The 22,645-nt window shown below is 38.5% G+C and overlaps 1 protein-coding gene across 1 annotated transcript in view; it reads left to right on the top strand.

Annotated features, from left to right (window-relative positions):
* The window catches only part of LOC139737715 (MAM and LDL-receptor class A domain-containing protein 1-like), a 55,264-nt gene that overhangs the window by 15,923 nt on the left and 16,696 nt on the right, over positions 1-22,645 (top strand). The window contains exons 17-36 of the mRNA XM_071648389.1: positions 248-400; positions 1,094-1,234; positions 1,869-1,997; positions 3,131-3,261; positions 4,055-4,187; positions 4,707-4,853; positions 9,867-10,114; positions 10,427-10,517; positions 11,130-11,270; positions 11,742-11,992; positions 12,428-12,653; positions 13,641-13,879; positions 14,543-14,747; positions 15,568-15,639; positions 17,241-17,371; positions 18,273-18,357; positions 19,343-19,465; positions 20,245-20,391; positions 20,876-21,138; positions 21,731-21,986. Of these exons, the coding sequence (XP_071504490.1) occupies positions 248-400; positions 1,094-1,234; positions 1,869-1,997; positions 3,131-3,261; positions 4,055-4,187; positions 4,707-4,853; positions 9,867-10,114; positions 10,427-10,517; positions 11,130-11,270; positions 11,742-11,992; positions 12,428-12,653; positions 13,641-13,879; positions 14,543-14,747; positions 15,568-15,639; positions 17,241-17,371; positions 18,273-18,357; positions 19,343-19,465; positions 20,245-20,391; positions 20,876-21,138; positions 21,731-21,986 (3,312 nt within the window). The remainder of the gene's footprint in view (positions 1-247; positions 401-1,093; positions 1,235-1,868; positions 1,998-3,130; positions 3,262-4,054; positions 4,188-4,706; positions 4,854-9,866; positions 10,115-10,426; positions 10,518-11,129; positions 11,271-11,741; positions 11,993-12,427; positions 12,654-13,640; positions 13,880-14,542; positions 14,748-15,567; positions 15,640-17,240; positions 17,372-18,272; positions 18,358-19,342; positions 19,466-20,244; positions 20,392-20,875; positions 21,139-21,730; positions 21,987-22,645) is intronic.

The raw sequence follows: 22,645 nt of genomic DNA, 5'->3' as shown, positions 1-22,645 counted from the left end.
AATGCATTCCACATGTAAATTTGTGCTTTGTGCATGACACAGAGAGCAGGGCAAAATCCCAGTGAAGACGTCAAATACATGAAATGGCCTTATTTATGCTATAATCATCCGATTTGAAGGAGACTGATTACTATAAAGAAGAGGAAGAAGAATTTATGAAGTATGGAAATACACTGTATACTCTTACTGTTGTAAATGAAGTATTAGGCATAATGGAATATCATTTTTCATTTCAAACGATCTCCAGGTCCTTCCCATGATTCATGGCGCTTTGGTCAGGTGACGGTCTCTGCTTCCCACCGCTACAAAGCAGTCATTGAGGCCTTGAGGGGAGCCGGTCCGGCCGGTGACATCGCGATCGACGACATTGAAATCCTGAGAGGAGAGTGTGTTGGGCAAGGTAAAGTTATTACCATAGTGGTAACAGCCTCTGAATTTAAAAATGTAGCTGAAGGTCAAGATAAATCACAACCTAGTTGTTTTATTTTAGTAGGTAGAGTTTCTTTTTTGGGGGAAGGATTATTTTTATTTTCATGTTGAAGAAAATTGTTTTTAGGCATTTAGACTGATAATTTGAGTCAGCAAAACTAGAATCCAGTGTGGGAAAATTCACTCATTACAGCAGACTCTGAAAATGGAGGGAGAATATAGGAAGAAATTTGGAGGTCCTTTGAGTAAATGTGCATACTCCAGATCACTCAGAATCAGAATGAATGACTGTGTGAGTGAGAGCATGCTGGAATTTATAAGAAAGAGCAAAAACTTCTTTCATTCTTTTAGTCACGTTACTGGAGGCTAATGAATTACGAATAAGACCAAGAGAGAATGAATGAGAGGTAAATATTGAGTAATTGTTTAAACATCGTATCACTGCCATGAACTGGCTTCAACTCAGTGGTTGTGTTGCTGCTTGAAGCAGTAGATTACACTATTCAAATCCCAGGCTAGTTCGTTCTTTTTTGTTATTGTGACCTATAATACAGATTGAGCATGCAATCTTATTCATGGAAAAAGAAAAAGAAAAAGAAACCTTTGTAATCATAGAAGTAGAATTTGTTTTACAGTGACTTATTCAATCTGCATCTTGTTCCAGGTTTCTGTGACTTCCAAGATGGTCTCTGTGGGTGGAGTCAAGAACGGGATGCAGATGACTGGGATTGGCTGAGGACCTCCGGGGCCACGCCCAGTCTCACCACTGGCCCTAGTAACGACCACACCACAGGCACTAGTGCTGGTAAGGAGAGCCTGATAGGAGTTCTAATAGATTTAAGAGTCCGCTATCACAACAGTGTTGTAGTAGGAATGAATGGTGAATGCACTCAAATACACAGGAAAAATCACACAGGCTTGTCAATCTGTAAGAGTATGATGATACACCACAGAGTGGCTAATGGATGGTCCTCCTACCTGAAGAAGAAGAAGGAGGAGAAGAAGAAGAAGAAGAAGGAGGAGGAGGAGGAGGAGGAGGAGGAGGAGGAGGAGGAGGAGGAGGAGGAGGAGGAGGAGGAGGAGAAGGAGGAGGAGGAGGAGGAGGAGAATAATTAGGGTGCTATTTTCACACCGCCATTCCTCTGAAGTGTAGCATTGAAAATTTAAGTGAGGTTGATATTTAATGTTATCTTATGTCAGGCCAAAGATTGTGTTTTACACAGTATACATGACTGTAGTCACAACATCAATATCCTCAGATAGGGTACAGAGCACCCTCCATCTCAGTGCATTAATTACTCTTTGTGCGTACTCACTTGCTGGATAGGAGTTCAAAGGATGTACTTTCCTAGGTCAAGACAGTTTGGTGTCAAAGCAGCTTTTCAATCAATGATAAACTCAGATTTTTTTACTTTATTCTCCCATCTGCTGCTCTGAAGGCTTCTACCTGTACTTTGAGAACTCCAACACCAAGCTGGATGATGGTGAGAATGCAATCTTGACCAGTGAACACCTGAGCGCTGCTTCCGTTGGTTGCTTCATCTTCTGGTATCACATGTATGGAGCAAGTAAGTGGTTGTCTGGTATACATATTGTGTATGGAATTAAGAATGTGTGTCTGTGGTACTTCATACATGTAGAGCTGTACACTTGTGTGGTGTTACAGTACAAAACAAAATATTCACTTTCACGAATCTTGAACAAATTTCATAAAGAGCCAATATTCTGATTTTGATTTTAGTTACTGTTGACTCTTGTGTGATCACATGTTTATAGTGGGCAAAAAAAAAAGTTACCAATCTTTTGTATATTCCTTCATATATCCACACTTACTTATAAGCCAGTTCGGAGTTCCACTTTGCGCATGAGCAGAAACAAGGTCATTCGGACCAACAGGCATTTTGGTTTTTAAATTTACTGGGATAAGCATCTGTCATGTAATGATTATTCAATCATGTAATCCTTATAAATGCCGCTTGCCAGCACATCCACCTGTCAGCAAAAGTGGTATTTGGCAATTTATCAATAGAAAGAGATTGTCATGATTGTTAATACATCCAATGCAAAATAATGAAATGGATGCTTTCTCAGGTGTGAATTGACAGATCATTCTGCTCATCTGGTCTACGCAAGTTTATTCTTTGTTTGAACGGGATTGATGAATCCCATAAATTGTTACATAAAGCTTATGCATTATGTCGCTCTGAAAACGAGTGAAGTGCCCCTAACCAACTGAGAAAAAAGAAAGGTCATTCGTACCAATGTGCCCATGAGCTAACTCCGAACTGGCGTATTATGGGGTGGGGGGGGGGGGGGGTGTTCCATTTTTTATAAACTCAGTCAGTAAGTTGGATTTTTTTTTTCATCCTGGTTGCAAATGGTTACTTTTAGTCTTATTCCTCATGTTCTCATTTTCATTTGTTGTGATTGTTATCTTGTATGTACAATGTATGTGTTTACAGGGCTCCCTGGAAAACAGTACCTGATTACTGACGGGGCCACCCCTGTATAAATAAAATGACATAATAATGATAATGATAATAATACTTTCAAAGTATGCAATATCATGGGTATGGAGTGGTCACTGTGTAATCGTGAAGGAGTGTGAGTCAAGGTTTTCTCTCATTTGAGCGGGGTTCCCAATCAAAGTGCTTCCCAATTATCTGATGAGTACTGTATCACTTTGTCAATTTTATCACAGATGTTGGAGAGCTGAATGTATACACCGTGGATAACTCTGATACCAGTAAGCTCCTTTGGTCCCGTAACACGGACCAGGGCAACGTCTGGAAGAATGGCAGGGTGGATATCTCAAGCACCACAGAATTCAGGGTAAGATTCCTCCCCTCCTATTAACTTAGATTCATTTTTACTGGTTATATCCATCGAGGAAACCAAAAGTTACTCTTGGTGACAGGGCATTTTTGTACGCTGCACCAAAATTATGGAATAATCTCCCTTTGTTTGTAAGACAAGCAGTTACAATCAATGAGTTTAAGGCCAGGTTAAAAAGTCATCTTTTGAAGTAATGTATTTTCTGTTTGAATTTCCTGTATGCGTGTCATTTTGTAATGCGCAGTAGAGTATATTATTATAGTAGCTGCGCAATATAAGTGTCCTTTATTATTATCATTATTATTATGTTTATGCCATATTCTCAGGAATTTGTGTGTATTAATGCACTCGTCTCAGTGCATAAGTCTGTATTTCATATATTTATCACAGTCATTCACACACGAAAAGCACAAATAATTATTTGTATTTCATTATTTATTTCTTTTCCATTCAAAAAAATATATACAATGATACAGACAACATGATTATATGACTACAAAACATTTCAAATGTTTACATCTGTAAATTGTTTTTGTATGATAAATGTAGTCGAATTGAAACTAAATTATTTGGAATTAATTTCCATTGTATTATATCGGTCAAACAAATGGACAAATACAACCGTAGTAAAGCAGTTTGAAATGGAGCTTTCTGTGAATGAATATGAGATTTATTGAGAAGTTCACGTATGCACCCCAATGAAGCAACATATAATGCAGCAAGCTTAGTTTTAAAAGTCACATTTAGTTAAAAATTCACGCCAAAGTAATATGAATTATTTTGTCACAAGGTGGCTGTTGAGGCCGTGTTCAGATCAGCTGGTGACGATGGCGATATCGCTGTAGACGACTTCGACATCGAGATGACTAGCTGTTCAGACGTTGCTACGCCAGCTCCAGTCACCACCCAACAGGCGACTCCTCGTAAGATACTCGTATGCACTCTAAGAGTGATAGAAATTCTGCATAGCAGACAATCACCCCCACCTACTATCTACTAAAGATATGAACATATCCGTCAGAGTGTTACCAGTCTGTAATCTTTGAATAGTGATTTAAACTACTTTCTCATGTGACTTTTGATCAAGAAGTGATGATAGCTATACATGCATATGTTATTGATTTAAAAATGCTAATTATAATGATGAAAAATATGATAATTAATGATGAAATTTGTGATTATGATAATTATGATGATAATTTCTATGATTATAAAACTGGACTTGTAATAATAAATTTATTGATAACAGACAGACACTCTCTCCCTTCTAAACATTGACCATTGGTCTCATTTTCTTCTTTCATCTACTTCTTCCTTTGAAGGACCATTCACATGCTTTTACTGTTACATATTTTTGTGGGGTGTGGGAGTTTTTGAAGGAGGGAAAATTGGTGAAACATGTATTCAGAGTTTTTCCTCTTTTTTTCTTTATCTCCCGACAGCACCTGTCTTGTCTCTCTGTACCTTTGAGTCCAATTTCTGTGACTTCAGCCGGCCGAGCTCTGGCCTCCAGTTTGAGAGGAACACTGGCAGCACCCCGGTGCCCAATTCTGGCCCTCAGGTGGACCACACCCTAGGCAGCACCTCAGGTAGGTTGACCTCCTCTTTCCTCGTACAAGTGTTAACCTCCCAACCACTTTAACTTTGGAGAAAAAAGAACTGCCCAGTTTTCACTCTGTGTCAGTCCATGGTACAATATCAGCTTTTCCTTTTTTTTTTTCAGTAAGAAGCAGGAATGCACTTCAATGTAAATGTCTTTTGATGCTTAATTCTTGATAAAGTTTTACTGAATATTTATTTTGATTGGCAACTCTGCAGATGGGTTAGTTTTTGGTTTCATAGGAACCCTGATTCCACCTTATAATCAATATGCTTAGAAATAAGTGAAATAGAGAATGACAAATACCATTGGAGAGATAATTAAAGGCATCCATCCCCCGTCAAGTATGTTATGGTAAACTTTATGATGGTATAATGTAAGGTGCCTACAAACTCTGTAGTAAGTGTGGTAAAATGTAAATCATTCTTATTATGATTATTATCATTCATAACTCCCAGGTAAATTGTAGGGGATAAGATATCGTGTGTGTAAATGACTGTTCTTCTTTTGATGTCAAATAAAAGCTGCTGCAGTCGCTCTTCATGTTTCCACATTTAGTGCTTACTAGTGAATTTACCTTTCTCTAAATGATTGTAGAGACTTTTCCAGCCAACACACCACAATTTGGTAGTTTAATGAAGATGAAATGATGCATTAGAAAGAATTATTGTTCTGCTTATTTTTACAACAACAACAAAAAATATTGGTTCTCCATGCAATGGACAGTGTTGGTCATATTATAACTATTTCACCGTTTCCATCGATATCAAAATAGTACAATTCCTATGACAAGAACAAAAACAAGCCATTTTTTCAATTCTTTTTCTCTAGTTTTTATCGGATGTCAAGTGAAATTTGCTTGCCAGAAGAATTTTGAGCAAATAACACATGTATAGAGTTTGGAATTTCATAATGTCAATTGGGAATGTACACAATAACTTGTAATTTGTTATTTTTTTCCTCTCTGTACTCATTTTAGTGTTACTTTAATGGATGTCTCCTTTTGTTTGATTAAAATCCAATTTAAATGATTTCTGAGTGTGTGTGTTTTTATGCCTCCGCCAACGAAGTGGCCGGAGGCATTATGTTTTCGGGTCGTCCGTCCGTCCGTCCGTACGTCCGTACGTCCGTATGTCCATCCCGTTTTGTTTTTGTCAATATCTCAAGAACCGTGAGGTGGTTTTGCATCAAACTTGGTATGAGGGTATATCCTGGGGGGATGATACTTTGTTTGGATTTCAGGGTCACGGGGTCAAAGGTCACAGGTTATTTTGTGAAAAAAAGGTTGAAATTTCATATTTTTCTCCATATCTCGCAAATGGTTCAAGGTATCTTTATGGAACTTAGTATATATGCATGTACCGATGGGCAGTGATTATCTAGGGAAGTTGGGGGTCATGGGTCAAAGGTCAGGGGTCAAGGTCAAGGTCAACTCCTCAAAATATGACTACTTTCCTTATATTTATGCAATGCCTGAAGGATTTTTTTTTTAACTTGATGTATGCATGTACAACCCAATATATATTCTGTGGGAAGTTTCTTGCCAAAAGGTCAAAGGTCAAAGGTCAAGTGAAAGTGCTAAATTGCACTTCTTCCTCCATATCTCAAAAGTAACTCAAGGTATTATCATGAAACTTTCATATTTATGCATTTTCTACCGAACAGTGATTCTCTGTGGAACTGTGAGGTCAAAGGTCAAAGCCAGGTTTAGATAATACTATTTTACCATTTGATACTGAAATTATACTTTTTTCTCAATACCTTGAATATTACTCGATGCATATACAGTCAAACTCGGATACCTCGAATTCGTCGGGACTGAAGAAAATGGTTCGACGTACGCGAATTTCGAAGTACGCGTACGTCGAATTTTCTTCGACTTATCCGATGTTTATCGATGTTCAACGTTTATCGATGTTCAACATGGTGTCTGTTATAGTGCCTACTGATTGTTTGCATGCTTGTCAATTTGAATTGAATCAACTTTTATATGAATGAATTGAGTGAAAATCGGAAGTGAAATCAAAATTTCAGAAATAAAGATTTTGGTGGCCCGATCGCGCCACCAAAAAAAAAAAAGTCGGATGTTTGCCTGTACTTTTCAAAATGAATAGCGGTAACAATCGGCTACGTAAGATGATAAAATAAATGTCAGAGTTTTGCGTTTAATTGTGGAAATGAATGACGGTAATATTCGACTCGGTATGATACTAAAATAAATGTCGGATGTTTGCTCATACTTTTGGAAATGAATAACGATAAGACTCAGCTCCGTATGGTGCTAAAACTAATGTTAGATATTTGATTTTGCGTTCGGAAATGAATAAGGATAACATTCGGCTCCGGAAGACGCTGAAATAAATGTCGAATTTTTGCTATGACATTCGGAAATGAAAAACAATAACATTCAACTCCGTACGATGGTTAAATAAATGTCGGATGTTTCCTTATACTTTTGAAAGTAAATAGCAATAGCATTCCGCTCCGGAAGATGCTAAAATAGATGTCAGATGATCGTTTTTATGTTCGGAAGAAAATAGCAGTAATATTCTGCTCCATCATGTCCATATGATGCTATAAATAACCGTCTGATGTTTGCTTTTAAATTTCGAAATGAATAACAGTAACATTCAGCTGCTTTTAATGGTAAAATCAATGTTTGATGTTTGCTTTGACGTTCGGAAAAGAGTAACAATAATATTCAACTCCTGACAATGATGAAATAAATGCTGGATGTTTGCTTTTATGTTCGAAAGTAAATTGCAATAACATTTAGCTCCGGAAGATGCTAAAATAAATGTCGAATGTTTGCTTTGATGTTCTGAAGTGAATAACAATAATCTTCAACTCCGTACGCTGATAAAATAAACGCCGGATGTGTGCTTTTACGTTCGAAAGTAAATGTCAATAGCATTCAGCTCCGGAAGATGCTAAAATACATGTCGAATGATTGCTTTTACGTTTGGCATGTTTGGAAGCGAACAGCAGTAACATTCTGCCCCATGCGATGATAAAGAAAAATATTGGATATTTGCTACGGTACATTTTAAAATAAATATCAGTAACATTCAGCTATACGTTTCATAGTCCAAAATGTCTGATGTCTGCCTTGACGTTCAAAAATGAAAAACAGTAACATTCGGCTCCGTGCGATGATAAAATATTGTCAGATGATTCATTTCACTTTCGGAAGTGGACAGCAGTAACATTCGGCTCCGTTCGATAATGAAATAAATGTCGGATGTTTGAAATGAATAACGGTAATATTCTGCTCCGTACGATGCAAAAATAAATAACAGATTGTGGCTTTGAATTTTGGAAATGTTTAATGGTATTAATCCGCTCAGTTAGATGCTAAAGCAAATAGCGGATATTTGCTTTCACGTTTGGAAATGGATTAGGATAGTATTCAGCTCCGTAAGATTCTAAAATGAATGTCGGTTGTTTGCTTTTACATTTAAAAATGAATAACGGTAACTTTCGGCTTTTTACAATGCTAAAACAAATGTCGGATGCTAACAAATGTCAGCAAATGCTCCCATTTTCTCATTTCAAACGTAAGTTTTGACCTCCTCAATATATGGGCATCAACTTTTATAATAATATCTACGCCTATTTGTCAAATCTTTAAACACAGAGTAAGATGATTGAATTTTCTATTCATTTGTTTTAGACATGGACATCTGTATCACTTCAATAATGCTTAATATTAATTTGTCTATGTTTAGTAGGACCGATTTAGTTTTTCTAATGTTTTTCCTGATTTTTTTTTTGTCACCAGATTTTACTTTCGACCACCAGAAAATAAAAATCAATGATATTGGTGGCCTGATAAAACTTAGTGCGGAGCCCTGTGAATTCTATTCTTCATTGTGATCGGCCTATACTTCCAGATTTTCATAATCGCATTGCTGGAAAAAAAAAAGTTTCAGTGCTTGCGTTCTCGGGGAAGTAAACTTTGTGAAAGGCAAAAAAAAAATAGTTTAAAAAAGGCACTACGAGGTAGATTGATGTTTTGACAGTGGAGCGTGCTTAATGGCAGAGATATAACTGTCAACATAAGCAGGTGCGCCCCGACAGTTGAGAAATCTACGCGCACGGTATGACTGTCTTGATCAAAAATCAAAACACAGTGGTTAAAGAAAAGCAAATGATGGGGCAGCGCGTAGTGCTATATCGTAAAGCACTCCATTGGCACGGGTGCTATGTGCATACCATGTACGTGTGTTGGTAGGTGTTGGGGATTTTCCTTGTCAGCTGTGTATCGGGTATTTCTTCTTGGGCGCGCGATTGTTCTGGTCTCAGAATATTTACAATCGAGTGTGAAAACATGTGACACGTCTTCGCTGTCCACGCGCGCTTAATCGGAGATGCTGAGTGATGTTTACAATTTCGATTCGAGCAACATGCTGGGAAAAACAATAAGTTAATTAAGATCGGGACATTAGATTTCCCTTCGAGGTAACCGAACTTCGAGTTATCTTTTTCGAGCCACGCGAATTTTAATACACGGAAACTCCATAGGAACAATCGAGACTTTCATTTTGCCCCCGAGGTAAGTGATATTCGGCTTATCCGACGTCGAGGTATCCGAGTTTGACTGTACTTATAAAAAGGTCAAATGTCAAGTAAAAATCATCAGTTCCCCCAAATACCTGCACTCTGATGTTTTAATCATTCATCCAATTGAACACTAGTTCTAGGAAAGTGAACATTCAGCACATTTGTGGCAAACCTGTCATTTTAATATTTTGCCAATTGTGTGAAACTGTCATCACACATTGTCAAGACATTGTACTATAGACCTATTAGGAGAACCATGCATTATGGCGGAGGCATACACCAGTCGCCGTAGCGACAATCTAGTTTTTTTTTTTTTATTGCAAACTTGCTTGAGAATAGAAGGAGTAGGGAAATCCCCTTCCCCACCACAAAAATTAAAACAAAGCAGAACTGAAGCAAGTACCACAAAGCTTGAAATGATGTGTCTTCTATCCTCCAGGCAATTATATCTACATGCGGTCAGACCAAGGCAATGTTGCAGATACAGCCATCCTATTGTCCACTCCACTGAGTGCGGGCAGTGTGGGTATTTGTACGGTCTTCTGGTACCACATGTATGGGGCTGACGTCAACACGCTCAACGTCCACCGTGGTGACGACCCAAATGGGGCCCTGGAATGGACCAGGTCAGGGAACCAGGGCCCAGACTGGATGCAGGGCCAGGTCTACTTTGTGGGAACTTTCCAGGTTTGTTTGACCTGCTGTGTGGGTAGCAAGTGTCACACACCATAGTCATAGGATACTTTGTTGAAGAATTATCACCAAATTTTCATTCCATACACTTATTTACCATGAATAATTAAAAAAAAAAGTCACAGAACAAAAACGCCTTCTTCACTTGGTAGTGGCTTTACATCAAGTAGAAATTAACAAAATGCTGTGTGAAAGGGAAATTTCTTAAGTATCATGTTGAATATGTGAAGTGAGATTGAATAGAGTGCACACATTGAAGACTGTATAACAGAATAAGTGACCTTTGACCTGCTGTATGTGCTATAGGTGATGTTTGTAGCAGTGAGAGGCGCAGGAACAAGAGGGGTCATTGCCCTTGATGATATCTCCTTCAGCACTGGGGAATGTCCACCGTCAAGTAAGTAGATGTATGGGTGGATGTGTACTTATATGAAAAGTAATAGGTGGGACTATGCGAGTGTAAAGTTTTTATTGAACTTGCCATGAGAACATATTATTTTCTCTTATGTAATGGGAAAAGAGAATGGGGGGGGGGAGGGAATGGGATGACTTAGTATTGTCATGTAGTCCTACATTTGACTTTTTTCATTGGTTATACTCAACGACTATTGCACTATGTTAGACATGTCTGTATAGGATCTTATGAATTGTATCTGCTTCTTGTAAACTATGGTTGGAATTCATAAAGCTTCAATTTACTCTTGGATTATGCAGATTTTGACTGCATGCATACAATTGCCTTATCACCAAGAGACATCCAATAATGAATGTTAGCTCACATGCGCATGTACAAATTATGTCAATGGTATTTTATGCTTGTTTTTTAATAGTCATTTATTATTTTTTTTTGGTAGACTTATTTCATATCACTAAAAACCGATTTATAGTAGTCAGTAACACTCAGTTTTGTTTCTGTGTGTGATGATCCCACAGTTTCCTAAACCTTTTCTCAGGGTTCAGAAATTTCTTGAAGACAATTCTGTGTTTATTTGACTCTAACTCCCTACAGCTGTGTGTGACTTTGAGCATGATGGTCTGTGCGGTTTTGACCAGGACTTCACAGACACTGCAGACTGGACCAGGGATATTGCTTATTTGGCCAACTTGAACAATGGACCAGATATGGACCACACATATGGATCTGGTCTAGGTGACCGCACAGTATTCTATATGATACACATCTTGTACGCTTGTTTTCCTCATGTATAGGAGATGTACCATAGTCGTGGTACATCCAGCTGCTGAACAGGCTTTAATGAGAAGCACCATAGGAATTGAAAGTAGAAATATGATTTTCCCATGGCCCAATGTCTGTTTAATTGAATTGAACTAGATTGAATGATATGCTGTAAGATATCGTGTGTCATGTCATACGGAATGTCAGTATCTCGAATTAAGCTTGAAAATATTTTTCTCCTCCCTCTCCGGAAATATTTTGTATGTTGACTGCATCACCAATGGCTGAATTATGTTACACCCACAGAGTGTAGAACTATCAGAAAGATTGAAATATAGAATTGCTTCCAGCCCCTTGCAACCCCCATAATTGAAATGCTTTTATACTTTTGTCAATGCAGTCAGTCAATATATGAAAAATATGTTTCTTCCTTTTTCTCCTCAGGCAATATTCTATATGTTGACTCCGACTCCAGTGGCTACCTGACCACAGCGAGGCTCATTTCCCCAGTCTACCCAGCCTCATACCAGCGCTGCCTTCGTATTTGGATTTATACTGCTGGCACTGACCCTCCACGGCTGACCGCTACACTGACCGTCGGAGACACCATGGTCACCCAGCTGCTGCTGGTGGACTATGCCACTGGACGGTGGTCAGTCTATGAGAGCAGCTTTGGCCTTGGGGTGGACTACACGGTGCGTAGTCATCTTTAGGGTGTGAAGTAATCCTTGAGTACACTCCATTGTTTAGGGAGATACATGTAGTGGCATTCCAAGTGTGTATAAAATGTGTTTTAATCTCAACCAATTTCACTATACCTGGCCTTACATTTGCAGTTAAGTCAAGCCACTATAAACATCAGATCATGTTGAATGACATTTTATGTAAATATTTAGTTTGTTTCATTTTTGGCCACAAATCTGCTGTTTTCTTAATTTCAGATCATTCATATTATTTCATGTGAATGCTGTGATATAACATCTTCAATTTCTGTTAGTTGTGCTGATTTCAGTTCAATGCTTGTAGTATAAAAAATGTTTTAATAACCTAACAAATCTGTACCATATGATGATGTGATAAATGATTGTATTCAACGATGCTGGCAAAAATATTGAATATCAATTAAACAGATTGTGTTTGAGGCCACAACTGGTCTGGATGGCGTAGTAGCCTTGGATGACATTGACTTGAACAAAGACTACTGCTCACCGACTGCATCCTGTGACTTTGAGACCGATATGTGCACGTACTGGAACCCAGCTGATGAGGACCAATTTGATTGGCTGAGACTCAATGGTCCGACACCATCTTCAACATCTGGCCCAGCTAATGATCACACATCCGGTACCGCAGCAGGTTAGACCAACTTTCCTCTCTTGCTCACTGACAGAAACTACATGTACAACCCCAGCATCTCTTACATACAACTGTAGGAGATTCTTCTGCCTGGACCCCTGGCGAACTGAAGACTCTGACATAGAAAAAATGTGCACCATGATTATTATGTACACAAAGCACACATTACAAGCTTGAAGCACGACGTCCCTCGTGGTTGAGGTCCAGGGCCCTGGAAGCTCTAGAGTCATACACACATAGATGCTCTGTGGTGCTATCTTTTGAACATATGGCAAAATGAAAATTTGAGAAACCTCCATTTTGAGCGGGAGAAAATGCACCTAAAGCAAGAAACATACAGATAGAGAGGGAGAAATTCAAACTCATGTGGAAGAGCAGGAGATTTTGAGAAAATGACCTTAAAATGAGAGATCTTCCTCTGAAAGGGAGAGGATTTGAGTCTTAGTCACTCTCTCACACTCTCTCTTTCTGCACAAACTTATGCACACATACAACTAATGACAAAAAATGCTTTGAAGTTTGGATGCAGTAAAACATGCTGGAGATCAGGCATTTAAATAAACTGGACCAATCTAAAGTGTCATTGTGAGAAACTCTGTGGAAACCAGACATCTATACATTTGAAACATATGGAACAGAAAATATTAAAGATACCAAATACTTTTTTTGTCAGGCAAAAATGACAAATGTAGCAGTTTTCTTGGTTTTCATTGGTAAGTGTCTATGAGAGTGATAGTGACATTTGTCTTTCAGTGTGAGATACAATGTGCATCTTAACTTGTTGAAGTCTGTCTCCTGTCCTCATTGTCTTGAAGGTTGAACACTGAACATTTTATCATAAGTCTAATTGATATCAGCTATCCTGTATGATTCTATTATTCCTCATTATATCTTGTATACAGTGATGGCCATGGTAAGAAATATTCTTGTTCATATTTTTGTACATGGCTTCTGTCTTCAATCCTGCATTCTATTTTCTCCCACCAGGATTCTATGCCTACATTGACTCCTCGTCCCCCAGGGCAAGTGGTGATACGGCTATCCTGAGGTCAGAGGTCATCACTGACAACCAACGCTGTCTGTCCTTCTGGTACTACCTTGGTCCAGCTGATGGCACACTGGACGTCCTGGTGGACTCCCAAGTGGTCTGGACTAAGACCGATGCCCAGCCCAATGGCTGGGTCCATGACACAGTCACAACCAGTTCCACCCAGGCCACTTACATGGTAATGTAGTGAACAAGTGTTGAACTCACAGGAGCAAAGAAATTGAATTAGGAATTAAGATTGTTTTTCTCTCTCAAGAAAGGGGATACAGGGCCCTGTTGCATAAAAATATGCAATCAGATATAAGTTAAAAAAAAATCAAAGATGGATATCAGCCAATCAGAAGTGAGTATTCAGAGAATTTGTGTGATTTTCTGGCTCGTGCTTGATCTCAACTTTTATGCAACAGGGCCCAGATTTCTTTAAGAATATGTAATCCGTACTCTAGCATTCAGGCAGGATGACTTAAACCTAGAATGATATAGACTTCAATCAACACCTTTGTATCTGGTAGAACAGGTAAATTGTGTTGTGTATAGATGCCATTATAGATAAAGCAAATACAGTGTATCAATATGATGTAAGTGTTTTTCAGTCGATTTTATCTATTTCATGGGAGTTTGTACATGCGTATAGAGTATTGGTGTGAAAAATGAAAGAATCACTGTTATTGTGAAGAAAATGTTGAATAAAAATCAATTCACATACAGCTTTAGTCAAGTGTTTCAGAATGCATCTCCTACCCAAGCCTTGTGGCACCTGTACCTAGTCAATAGGGAGTTCAGTCTCTAGCAGTGAAGGGGTTTATGTAAACCAGGATCTTGTCTGCAAAACTGTCTCTAGATAAGCTTCCGGGGCACGGTTGGCACTGTCTCACGGAGCGACATCGCCCTTGACGACATCAGTTCCTACCAGGGGGTGTGTCCGGAGGCTACCGATCCCCCCGTCTGCTACTTCACTTGTGACAATGGCAACTGTTTGACGAAGAACGGCCTGGTGTGCAACTTCATGGATGAGTGTGGAGACGGCAGTGATGAGAGGGACTGTGGTGAGTGGAGGTCTGGTAGATTCCTAGCTTTGGATCGCCATGGTGATGACATTGATAAGGTTTAATATGGTAGGAGCAGGTGGGTGGATACTTGACTTTATGGATGATGCTGGTGACGTTGATGAAGCTAACTTTGGTAGGAGGGGAAGGATGGAGTCTTAGCTTTCAGAATGAGTATGGTGATGATGTTGATAACATCAATAAGAGCTAATCAATGGATTATTATCTCTTGGATGACTTGTGATGGCAGTGATGATGTTGACTCTTGTAAATTTAGATGTGATTAATTTTCTTCTTTATGCATTACTAGAATGATTTTCCTAATCAGGCCGACAATGGTACAAGTTCATTTTGGTATTCATAACTCTATGGATAACTGAAGATGGCTTTGAAAAATTTGACCATGGTATAAAGCTGATTGGTTTAGTCATTATGGATTATGGTCAGTGCACTAAGTAGGTTATCTGTGATAAGAATGGATTCTTTGATTATATTCCCTTTGATTTCATGTTTGAAAAGGTATATGTTAGAGATTTGAATATTTATCAAGTTTAATGAGAGACTTATGAGACTATGCCATCACTACTACATTGTACACTTTTGTACATTTACTTTGTCACCATTAATGACTGTTTTGTAAGGAAAAAACAAGTAGACCTTCAAGACTTTTCAGCTTTCTGTTTTATGTCAGGTTTTGGTGATACCTGTATTGTACTCTTCATTTCAATTTGTCATACAGCTTGTACTTCTTGACATCAAATTGGACATGGCATGCATGGCATGGCACAATTTAATGACTCTCATTGTGCTCTGTTATTAGGAACGTGCACATTTGAGCCAGGCTGGTGTGGCTACACTGACTCCAGTACTGGAAGCTTCATGTGGCAAAGAGGCAACGGGGCCACACCCAACTCCAACACAGGACCATCTGTTGACAATACCCTGGGCACCAGCTTAGGTAGGGAAATAATATATTCATTGGTAATAGAGCCACACTATCTTCAAGAGAAATAAAGTAGTAGATTGGGGTGTGGCAAATTTGCCAACTCAGTGAAATCATGGTCTCTGCAAAGCAACACATGTAGTCATGTATGGGACAGTGTTTGGCTGTTATCAGTAATCATTATCTCATTATTTCTATTCTGACATTGATGAGTATGAAATCAACATTTATGAGAAAAATCATGAATAGTTATGAAACACTTGAGAGATTTTGAAATTTGGACAAGCAGCAGTTTAAGTAATGAACTAGTGATCATTGGTCAAACCAGAATTTTAACCATGTACTTTTAGAAAAATAAGCACATTGTCAAACTGCTATATATTGCATATGATGTTAATTTAAAGAAGTTTTTGTTATCATGAATTTGGATAGTCAGGTGCTGTTTGTGATTTTTTTTACAATGTGAAGTGATTAAATCTGATCTTGACGTGAATGTAGCAGGCATGTGTACATTTCTCTGTTTATTACTGTAGTCCACAATAGTGAATTTAACCACTCACGAAATCGGCAAGAAGCCCCGTATCATATAGAAACTAAGACATGCTAAATATATGATGATAAAGTAGTGGTTTATTTCAAAGTGAAACAAAATACCAACTGTGTTTGCATGTATATCTTACTTGTGTTGGTAAACTAGGTTATTACCTGTACGTGGATGCGAGTACTGGATCGAGCTACAGTGAGGCCAAGCTACTATCCCCTTCAATGAATGAAGCCAGCTCTACCTGTGTATTGGAATTTTATGTCCACATGTATGGTACAGGTGAGTGAGCTTTGTTCATAACAATGATGGTAGTCATGGCAGTAATGATAATTTTGATTCTAATAGAGAAAGTGATTTCTGTAGCAAACCCAGAAGAAAAAAGAAGAAGAAGAGGGTTATAATATTAATAATTGTAATCATAATGATAACACTGTAATGGTAATACAATTGATAAAAATAACTAGATCTGTCGTCTTTGGGACACTATACATATATGGTATAAGTTTGACATTGATAGGCAATGCACTTTCTGAGCTAACCTCTGCACAACTTTTGTCCAGAAATAAAGAAAGAAAGAAAGAAAGAAAGAAAGAATCCGTACAGATACAATAGGTGATCCGAGAGGATTCTCGGATCACCTAATAATCAATCTTTGTAAAGTTGTAGTGACCTTGTCCTTTAACTCGTTGAGGACGAGTCCCGCATATGCTCAGGCAAGTGTCTATGGGGAATGCATGTTTTATCAATATCAGCCTGTCCTCAATGGGTTTTAGATTAAACCCTCTTTTCTCCCTTTTCTGTGACACTGCACCTTCTAACTCTTGCTTAATATATAATCACTTTTTAAATGAGTTCGGATGGTCCATATATAACAAGTTATATATCATTTTAAAGCGTAGAGCTTGCTCTTTCCAACTAACTTCCAACCAGTCACAAATGGGTGGAAATGTGATTTATATTTCAGCAGTGGCTCTAAACTTGTGGTACTCATGATGATCTCTTGCAGACATTGGTTCCCTGGGGATCTACATCTGGACAGGAATGACCAGAACTCTGCTACTGTACCTACCTGACTCAATGAGTAACCAGTGGCAGAAGACTGAGCTCGGTCTCGGCAGAATCAGAGGAACATTCCAGGTTTGTCCTGCTGCATTTGTTTTGTTTTTTTGTTTTTTTGTTCATTTGTATGTGTGTGTGTGTGGGTGTATGTGTGTGCATGTGTGTGTGTTTGGGGTGCAATTTATAAAAGCAATGATAAAAGAAAATCAAGAGGGGAGTTCTTCTAGAATGTAGATATTGCCAGAGGACATAAAATTAATTGTTATGTTTGTTAAAGTGGCATTTCTATATCGATTTCCATAATAAGAACCAACAGATGATTGTACCTTGTCAATATGAAGGGTTTGTTTGCAAAAACCGATAAGTCCATTTTTGAAGATTTTGAAGTACGATCTCTGTCATAAAGTACAAAATAATACCTTTAAAATGATATATTGGTCACTACATATAAAGGCATGTTTTTGAAGTATGGTCAAAAGAAGCAGAATTTTTCTTATTATTCTCTTTATTTTTCGTGACCTTTAATCGCAAATATCTCCATTTGGCAAATATGGACATATCGGTTTTTGCAAACAAACTCTTCATATTTACTATAGTGTGATGGATGGAAACCAATTGATACAAACACAGTGGCCAGGTATAATGTAAATCAAGAATACAATTTTTACATCTCCATTTGTTAAAAAAATACAAGAATTTCGAATGAATCAGGCATTCTAATACATAGTAGCATTTAGTAGCCATTTTTGGAAAGATTTCAAAAATATTTATTTGCTTTTATATTCCAAAGTTAAAAATACAACTGTATTCATCTTTTATCATTACGTATACTAAAATTGAATATTAGGAATTAACCAACTGGGATACAAATACAGTAGGAAATTGTATTGCAACAGATATGTGTACTTTTGTACATGTAAACTTATGTGCATTTACATGTAAATTATACCCAGTGAATGTACCATTTCCCATTCTTCAGATTCTTTTCTTGGCCACTCGTTCTTTTGATGTTGTGGGAGATATTGCCATCGATGACGTGTCATTCCTCAGCTGCGGCTTTCCAGGTAAGAATCATCCACAGCATGCTCCCTCCCTGCTTTCATATTTGGTCCATAATTATTATGTGCAAGGTGCAGGCAGTGTGTTTATCCACCCTGCCTAAGAGCTGTGGCTCAGACAATAAATTACCTTGTAATCACTTCAATCAATTTGTGCAAGCAGTAGGTAGGTTATGAGTCAAATCTTGTTTGCACTTTGCTTTTATCTGAGATGCATATGAAGGTAGGGTTTTAATCTTACGGTTTGGAAACTTGGCCTAATTGTAAAGGAAATGAAAGGACATGTCTTGCATTAACATTGCAATGATATTTAAGATGGTAGTGAAAATTAATGCAACATCTTGATAAGCCCAAACAACTGGTGGTGTATGTTGTTAAAGACATGCAAAATATTACATGTGTGGTTATGTACATATCAAAATTCAGAGCACAGATGCAAATGGTGAGATTTTTTGATTTTCAGGAATCATACCAACAGTGCTGCATTAATGTGGCTCAGTGGATAAAATTAAGGACTGTCAATCAAAAAATTTGTGGTTCATGTCCACCAGGTTGAACTGGTTGTTTCTCTAGCCAAGCACTTTATCTTCATTGTACATTCATTTAGAGACCTCATGGTTGCTTGCATGGAGGCATTCAGTACTTTCTTATGTGTCCAACTAAACGAATTCAATTTGATTCAGTTCAGTTCAACAGCAGAGTAATAGAATGACGTTTTGACAGAGTAAAGTGTGCATATCACTCAATCTACATTTTTTTAGTGATATTGAATAGACTTATTCCTCAGAATACTAGTTAGAAAGAAATAACATTTTCTAATACTCCATTCAACACCACACAATACAGTATAGATCTTCATCTTCTGCTTTTCAAATCCGAATATGAAAATACCCTATTTCTTGTTGATGACTAGATTTCTGATTGCTGTCTACATTCATTGACAGTTTTCTGCCTCGATCTGTTCTCATGATAATTGTTTTGTCATCCTCAGATCCGACCTCAGGCACCTGTGACGTTGATGAATTCCACTGCACAAATAACATTTGTGTCAAATCTGACCGCTTGTGTGATTTGACGGATGATTGTGGTGACCAGTCTGATGAGGCATCGTGTGGTTAGTTTCAGGTCTTGTGTTTATCATGCAAAAGGATGACGATGTTAAAAGGGAGTAAAACTGGGATATGCCAATGTTGTTATTGATTCTGGCAGCACTTGTCTTTTTGATAATGTTTTAAGTTGATAATTTGATTATAAACTCCATACCCTATTAAAAATTTTCAAAGCTCAATTATCACAAATCTGCAAGAAGTTGATGTGAAGGGTGCAGGATATTCGTAATGATTTCATAACCCTCCACCCACCACAAAAAAAAAGAGGAAATCTGTTGGAGTAGATTTATGAAGTGATGACATCAGCCCCTCATTTAATTTCTAAATATGGTAGCTTCAAATATCATAATTGTTGAAACATTCCTGACTTGAAATCACACAACTTATTATCTTAGGTCTCACTTATATCTACCATGTGCCCTAGCAGATCACACTGATCTTAACACTAGGCTTTACACCTCACACATTCCCAACACCTGAGACTTATCCTATACTGTAATTACTAAATCTAGTCCTCACATCGAACACCAGTCATAGCACGTGTTATCAGTTCCTATCCTGAAACTCGAGCCTGTGGAGTAATTACAACCACAAAATGTAATATCTGGTTGTGTTCCCAGACAACCATGAAACAAGAACCAAACAGGATCATGACAGAGGTCTATGAACCCACGTTGCATTTAAGAAAACTCACTTTTATAACAAACTTCTAAAGATGAACCCTACACCTACCCGTATAGTATGTAGTTTACACCATGCACAATTGCGTTCTCTTTCCTTTCAGCCACATACACACAGTGTGACTTTGAAAATGGAATCTGCTCTTGGAATCAACTCCACACTGATGAGCTAGATTGGCGCCATTACTCTGGAATCACACCCACTGATTACACCGGTCCTACTAGAGACCACACCACTGGACTGCGGACAGGTAAAATGTGACGCGGGTTTCTGTCAAATCCCCTCATTGCATGGCTTCTTTGCTGATTCTCCTCACATGTTATGTTGAGTGGAATTTACACCTGTATAACCTTGTTAAATGAATATGACCATTGTTACTAATATCATTTAGAATCACACTCTAATATTGTAGCATTGTTATCGCTGTTGAAAAATGTCAGCATTGTTCAAAGTATTTTCACTCCTATGCAGGTAAAACAATGTACAGTTCTGATACTATCTCACACAAGGATGAGAAGAGTTATGTACTCAACACAGGATTTGTACAATCTGGCGAAGAAAGCATGTTTGCAAAATGTGCCGACTAGCAAGTAAGGCACGAAATAGGTTACAATCACGTTTGCTGAGTATGAGACTGGTGTGGTTATTCTGTTCCTTTTCATGAGATGGTTTGTTTTCTCTAGCGGCACTTTGTGTCTACTCTCTCTCCATCTTTGTCCCTACTCCTAAATCAGGTTGGTATCTGTATCTTGAGACGTCAAACACTGAGCTCGGCCAACGGGCTCGCCTGGTCTCTCCCACCTTCCGCGGCTTCATTGGCCAGAGCTGCTATTTGCGCTTCTACTTCCACATGTTTGGTGAGGACATCGGCCAACTGAACGTCTACACCCGTAGTGAGGAGAACGGGCCTCTGGTCCTACTTTGGAACAGACAGGGTAACCATGGTGACTTCTTCCAGAGGGCTGACATCTCACTGAGTTCACCACTAGACTTCCAGGTTTGTGAATAGGGTGATGCCACTGATGATAATGGTGGTCATTTGGTGATGATGATGATAGTAATTGGTGATTGTCATATTCAGTGGTGGTGCTTATGGTTATGGTGATGGTGGTGGTGATGGTAATAGTGATGGTGGTGATTGTAATGGTGGTAATGGTAATGGTGCTGGTGGTGATAATGATGGTGATGATATCAGTGGTAATGGATGTTGTGGTAGTGGTGGTGGTTGGGGTTGGTGATGATGGTGGTGATGGAAATGGTAATAGTGATAATGGTGCTAGTGGTGGTGCTGGTGTTGATAATGATGGTGATAATGGTCATGGTAATGGAGGTTGCTGTACTGATGATGATGGTAATGGTGATGGTGATGGTGATCAGTGTGCAGTGTGAATATTTGTATGCCATAGATGAAGTCCCCACATGCTTCTTCATTTGAGAGGTAACAATTATTAGCACATATGTCAGCATTTCATTTGTATTTGTAGAGATGTCAAATAGCATATCTGCCCTGCAAGTAGAATTTAGTAGTGGGTTCAAGGTAAGGTAGTCATTTCTTTCGATGGATTGGATCTTGCAACTTTGACCTACAGATCATTATTGAAGCTACCTCTGGGGGTGGTATCTATGGTGACATCGCCATTGATGACACCAGCTTCTCACCTGGCTGTGAAGTTACCACTGACCCCCTCCCGGTGGTTACCACGGACCCGCCCACTCCACCACCCGATACCACGCCCACCTGTCCACCTGATTCCTACCAGTGCCGTAATGGGTCTTGCATCGATGCCCTGCAGAGGTGTGACGCGGTGCTAGACTGTTCTGAAGGAGAAGATGAAGAAAACTGTGGTATGTTTCACTCTATGTACGTGTATATGTATGTATGTATGTACAGTCAAACCTGTCTTAGTGCCCACCTGTCTATAACATCCACTTTTTTTTGGTCTCCTGTTGGTGGCTGCTGTAGACAGGTTTGACTGCACATATTGAAATATATAATTTTTGTTGAATAAGAATTCCACGGCTCAACAGCGATGGTGTGCAATGGTACATTTAATTGTGTGTCATATGATGAGTAATGACCAATAGGAAAGCTAGAATCATTTCAGGTCTTGTATACTTTTTAGAAAACATCACATGATGAGTAGTTGACCGATTAAAATGGCAAAAATCATAATGTCTTAAACAAAAAAAAATACCCGTATCATTTTAACCCTTTCTGTACTTTGTTTGCTGATTAATACAGATGTCTCAAAACTACAATTGTACATGTAATTATCAACAAATAGGCATTAACTAATTCCCCATATCCATAGTGTGCCACCAAGGTATTCCTGTTTTACTGAGGCATGTTGCTACATCTGAGTGGGCGTACTAGTTTTACAACTACGGAATATCGATGAAAGGGCTTTTTGCAAGTTAACCCTATTCTAACTAGGCTATTTTAGACCAAGTTTTTACTGGGGGGGTCAATTTGACCCCCCCCCCCCCCCCCCCCCCCCCCTTCA

This window comes from Diadema antillarum, unplaced genomic scaffold (assembly GCF_040938485.1).
Source record: "Diadema antillarum isolate AM-2024a unplaced genomic scaffold, OU_Dant_1.0 seq00000701_RagTag, whole genome shotgun sequence".
NCBI lineage: Eukaryota > Metazoa > Echinodermata > Echinoidea > Diadematoida > Diadematidae > Diadema > Diadema antillarum.
The sequence above is the reverse complement of the archived record's forward strand: the minus strand, read 5'-3'. Positions and strand labels throughout refer to the sequence as shown.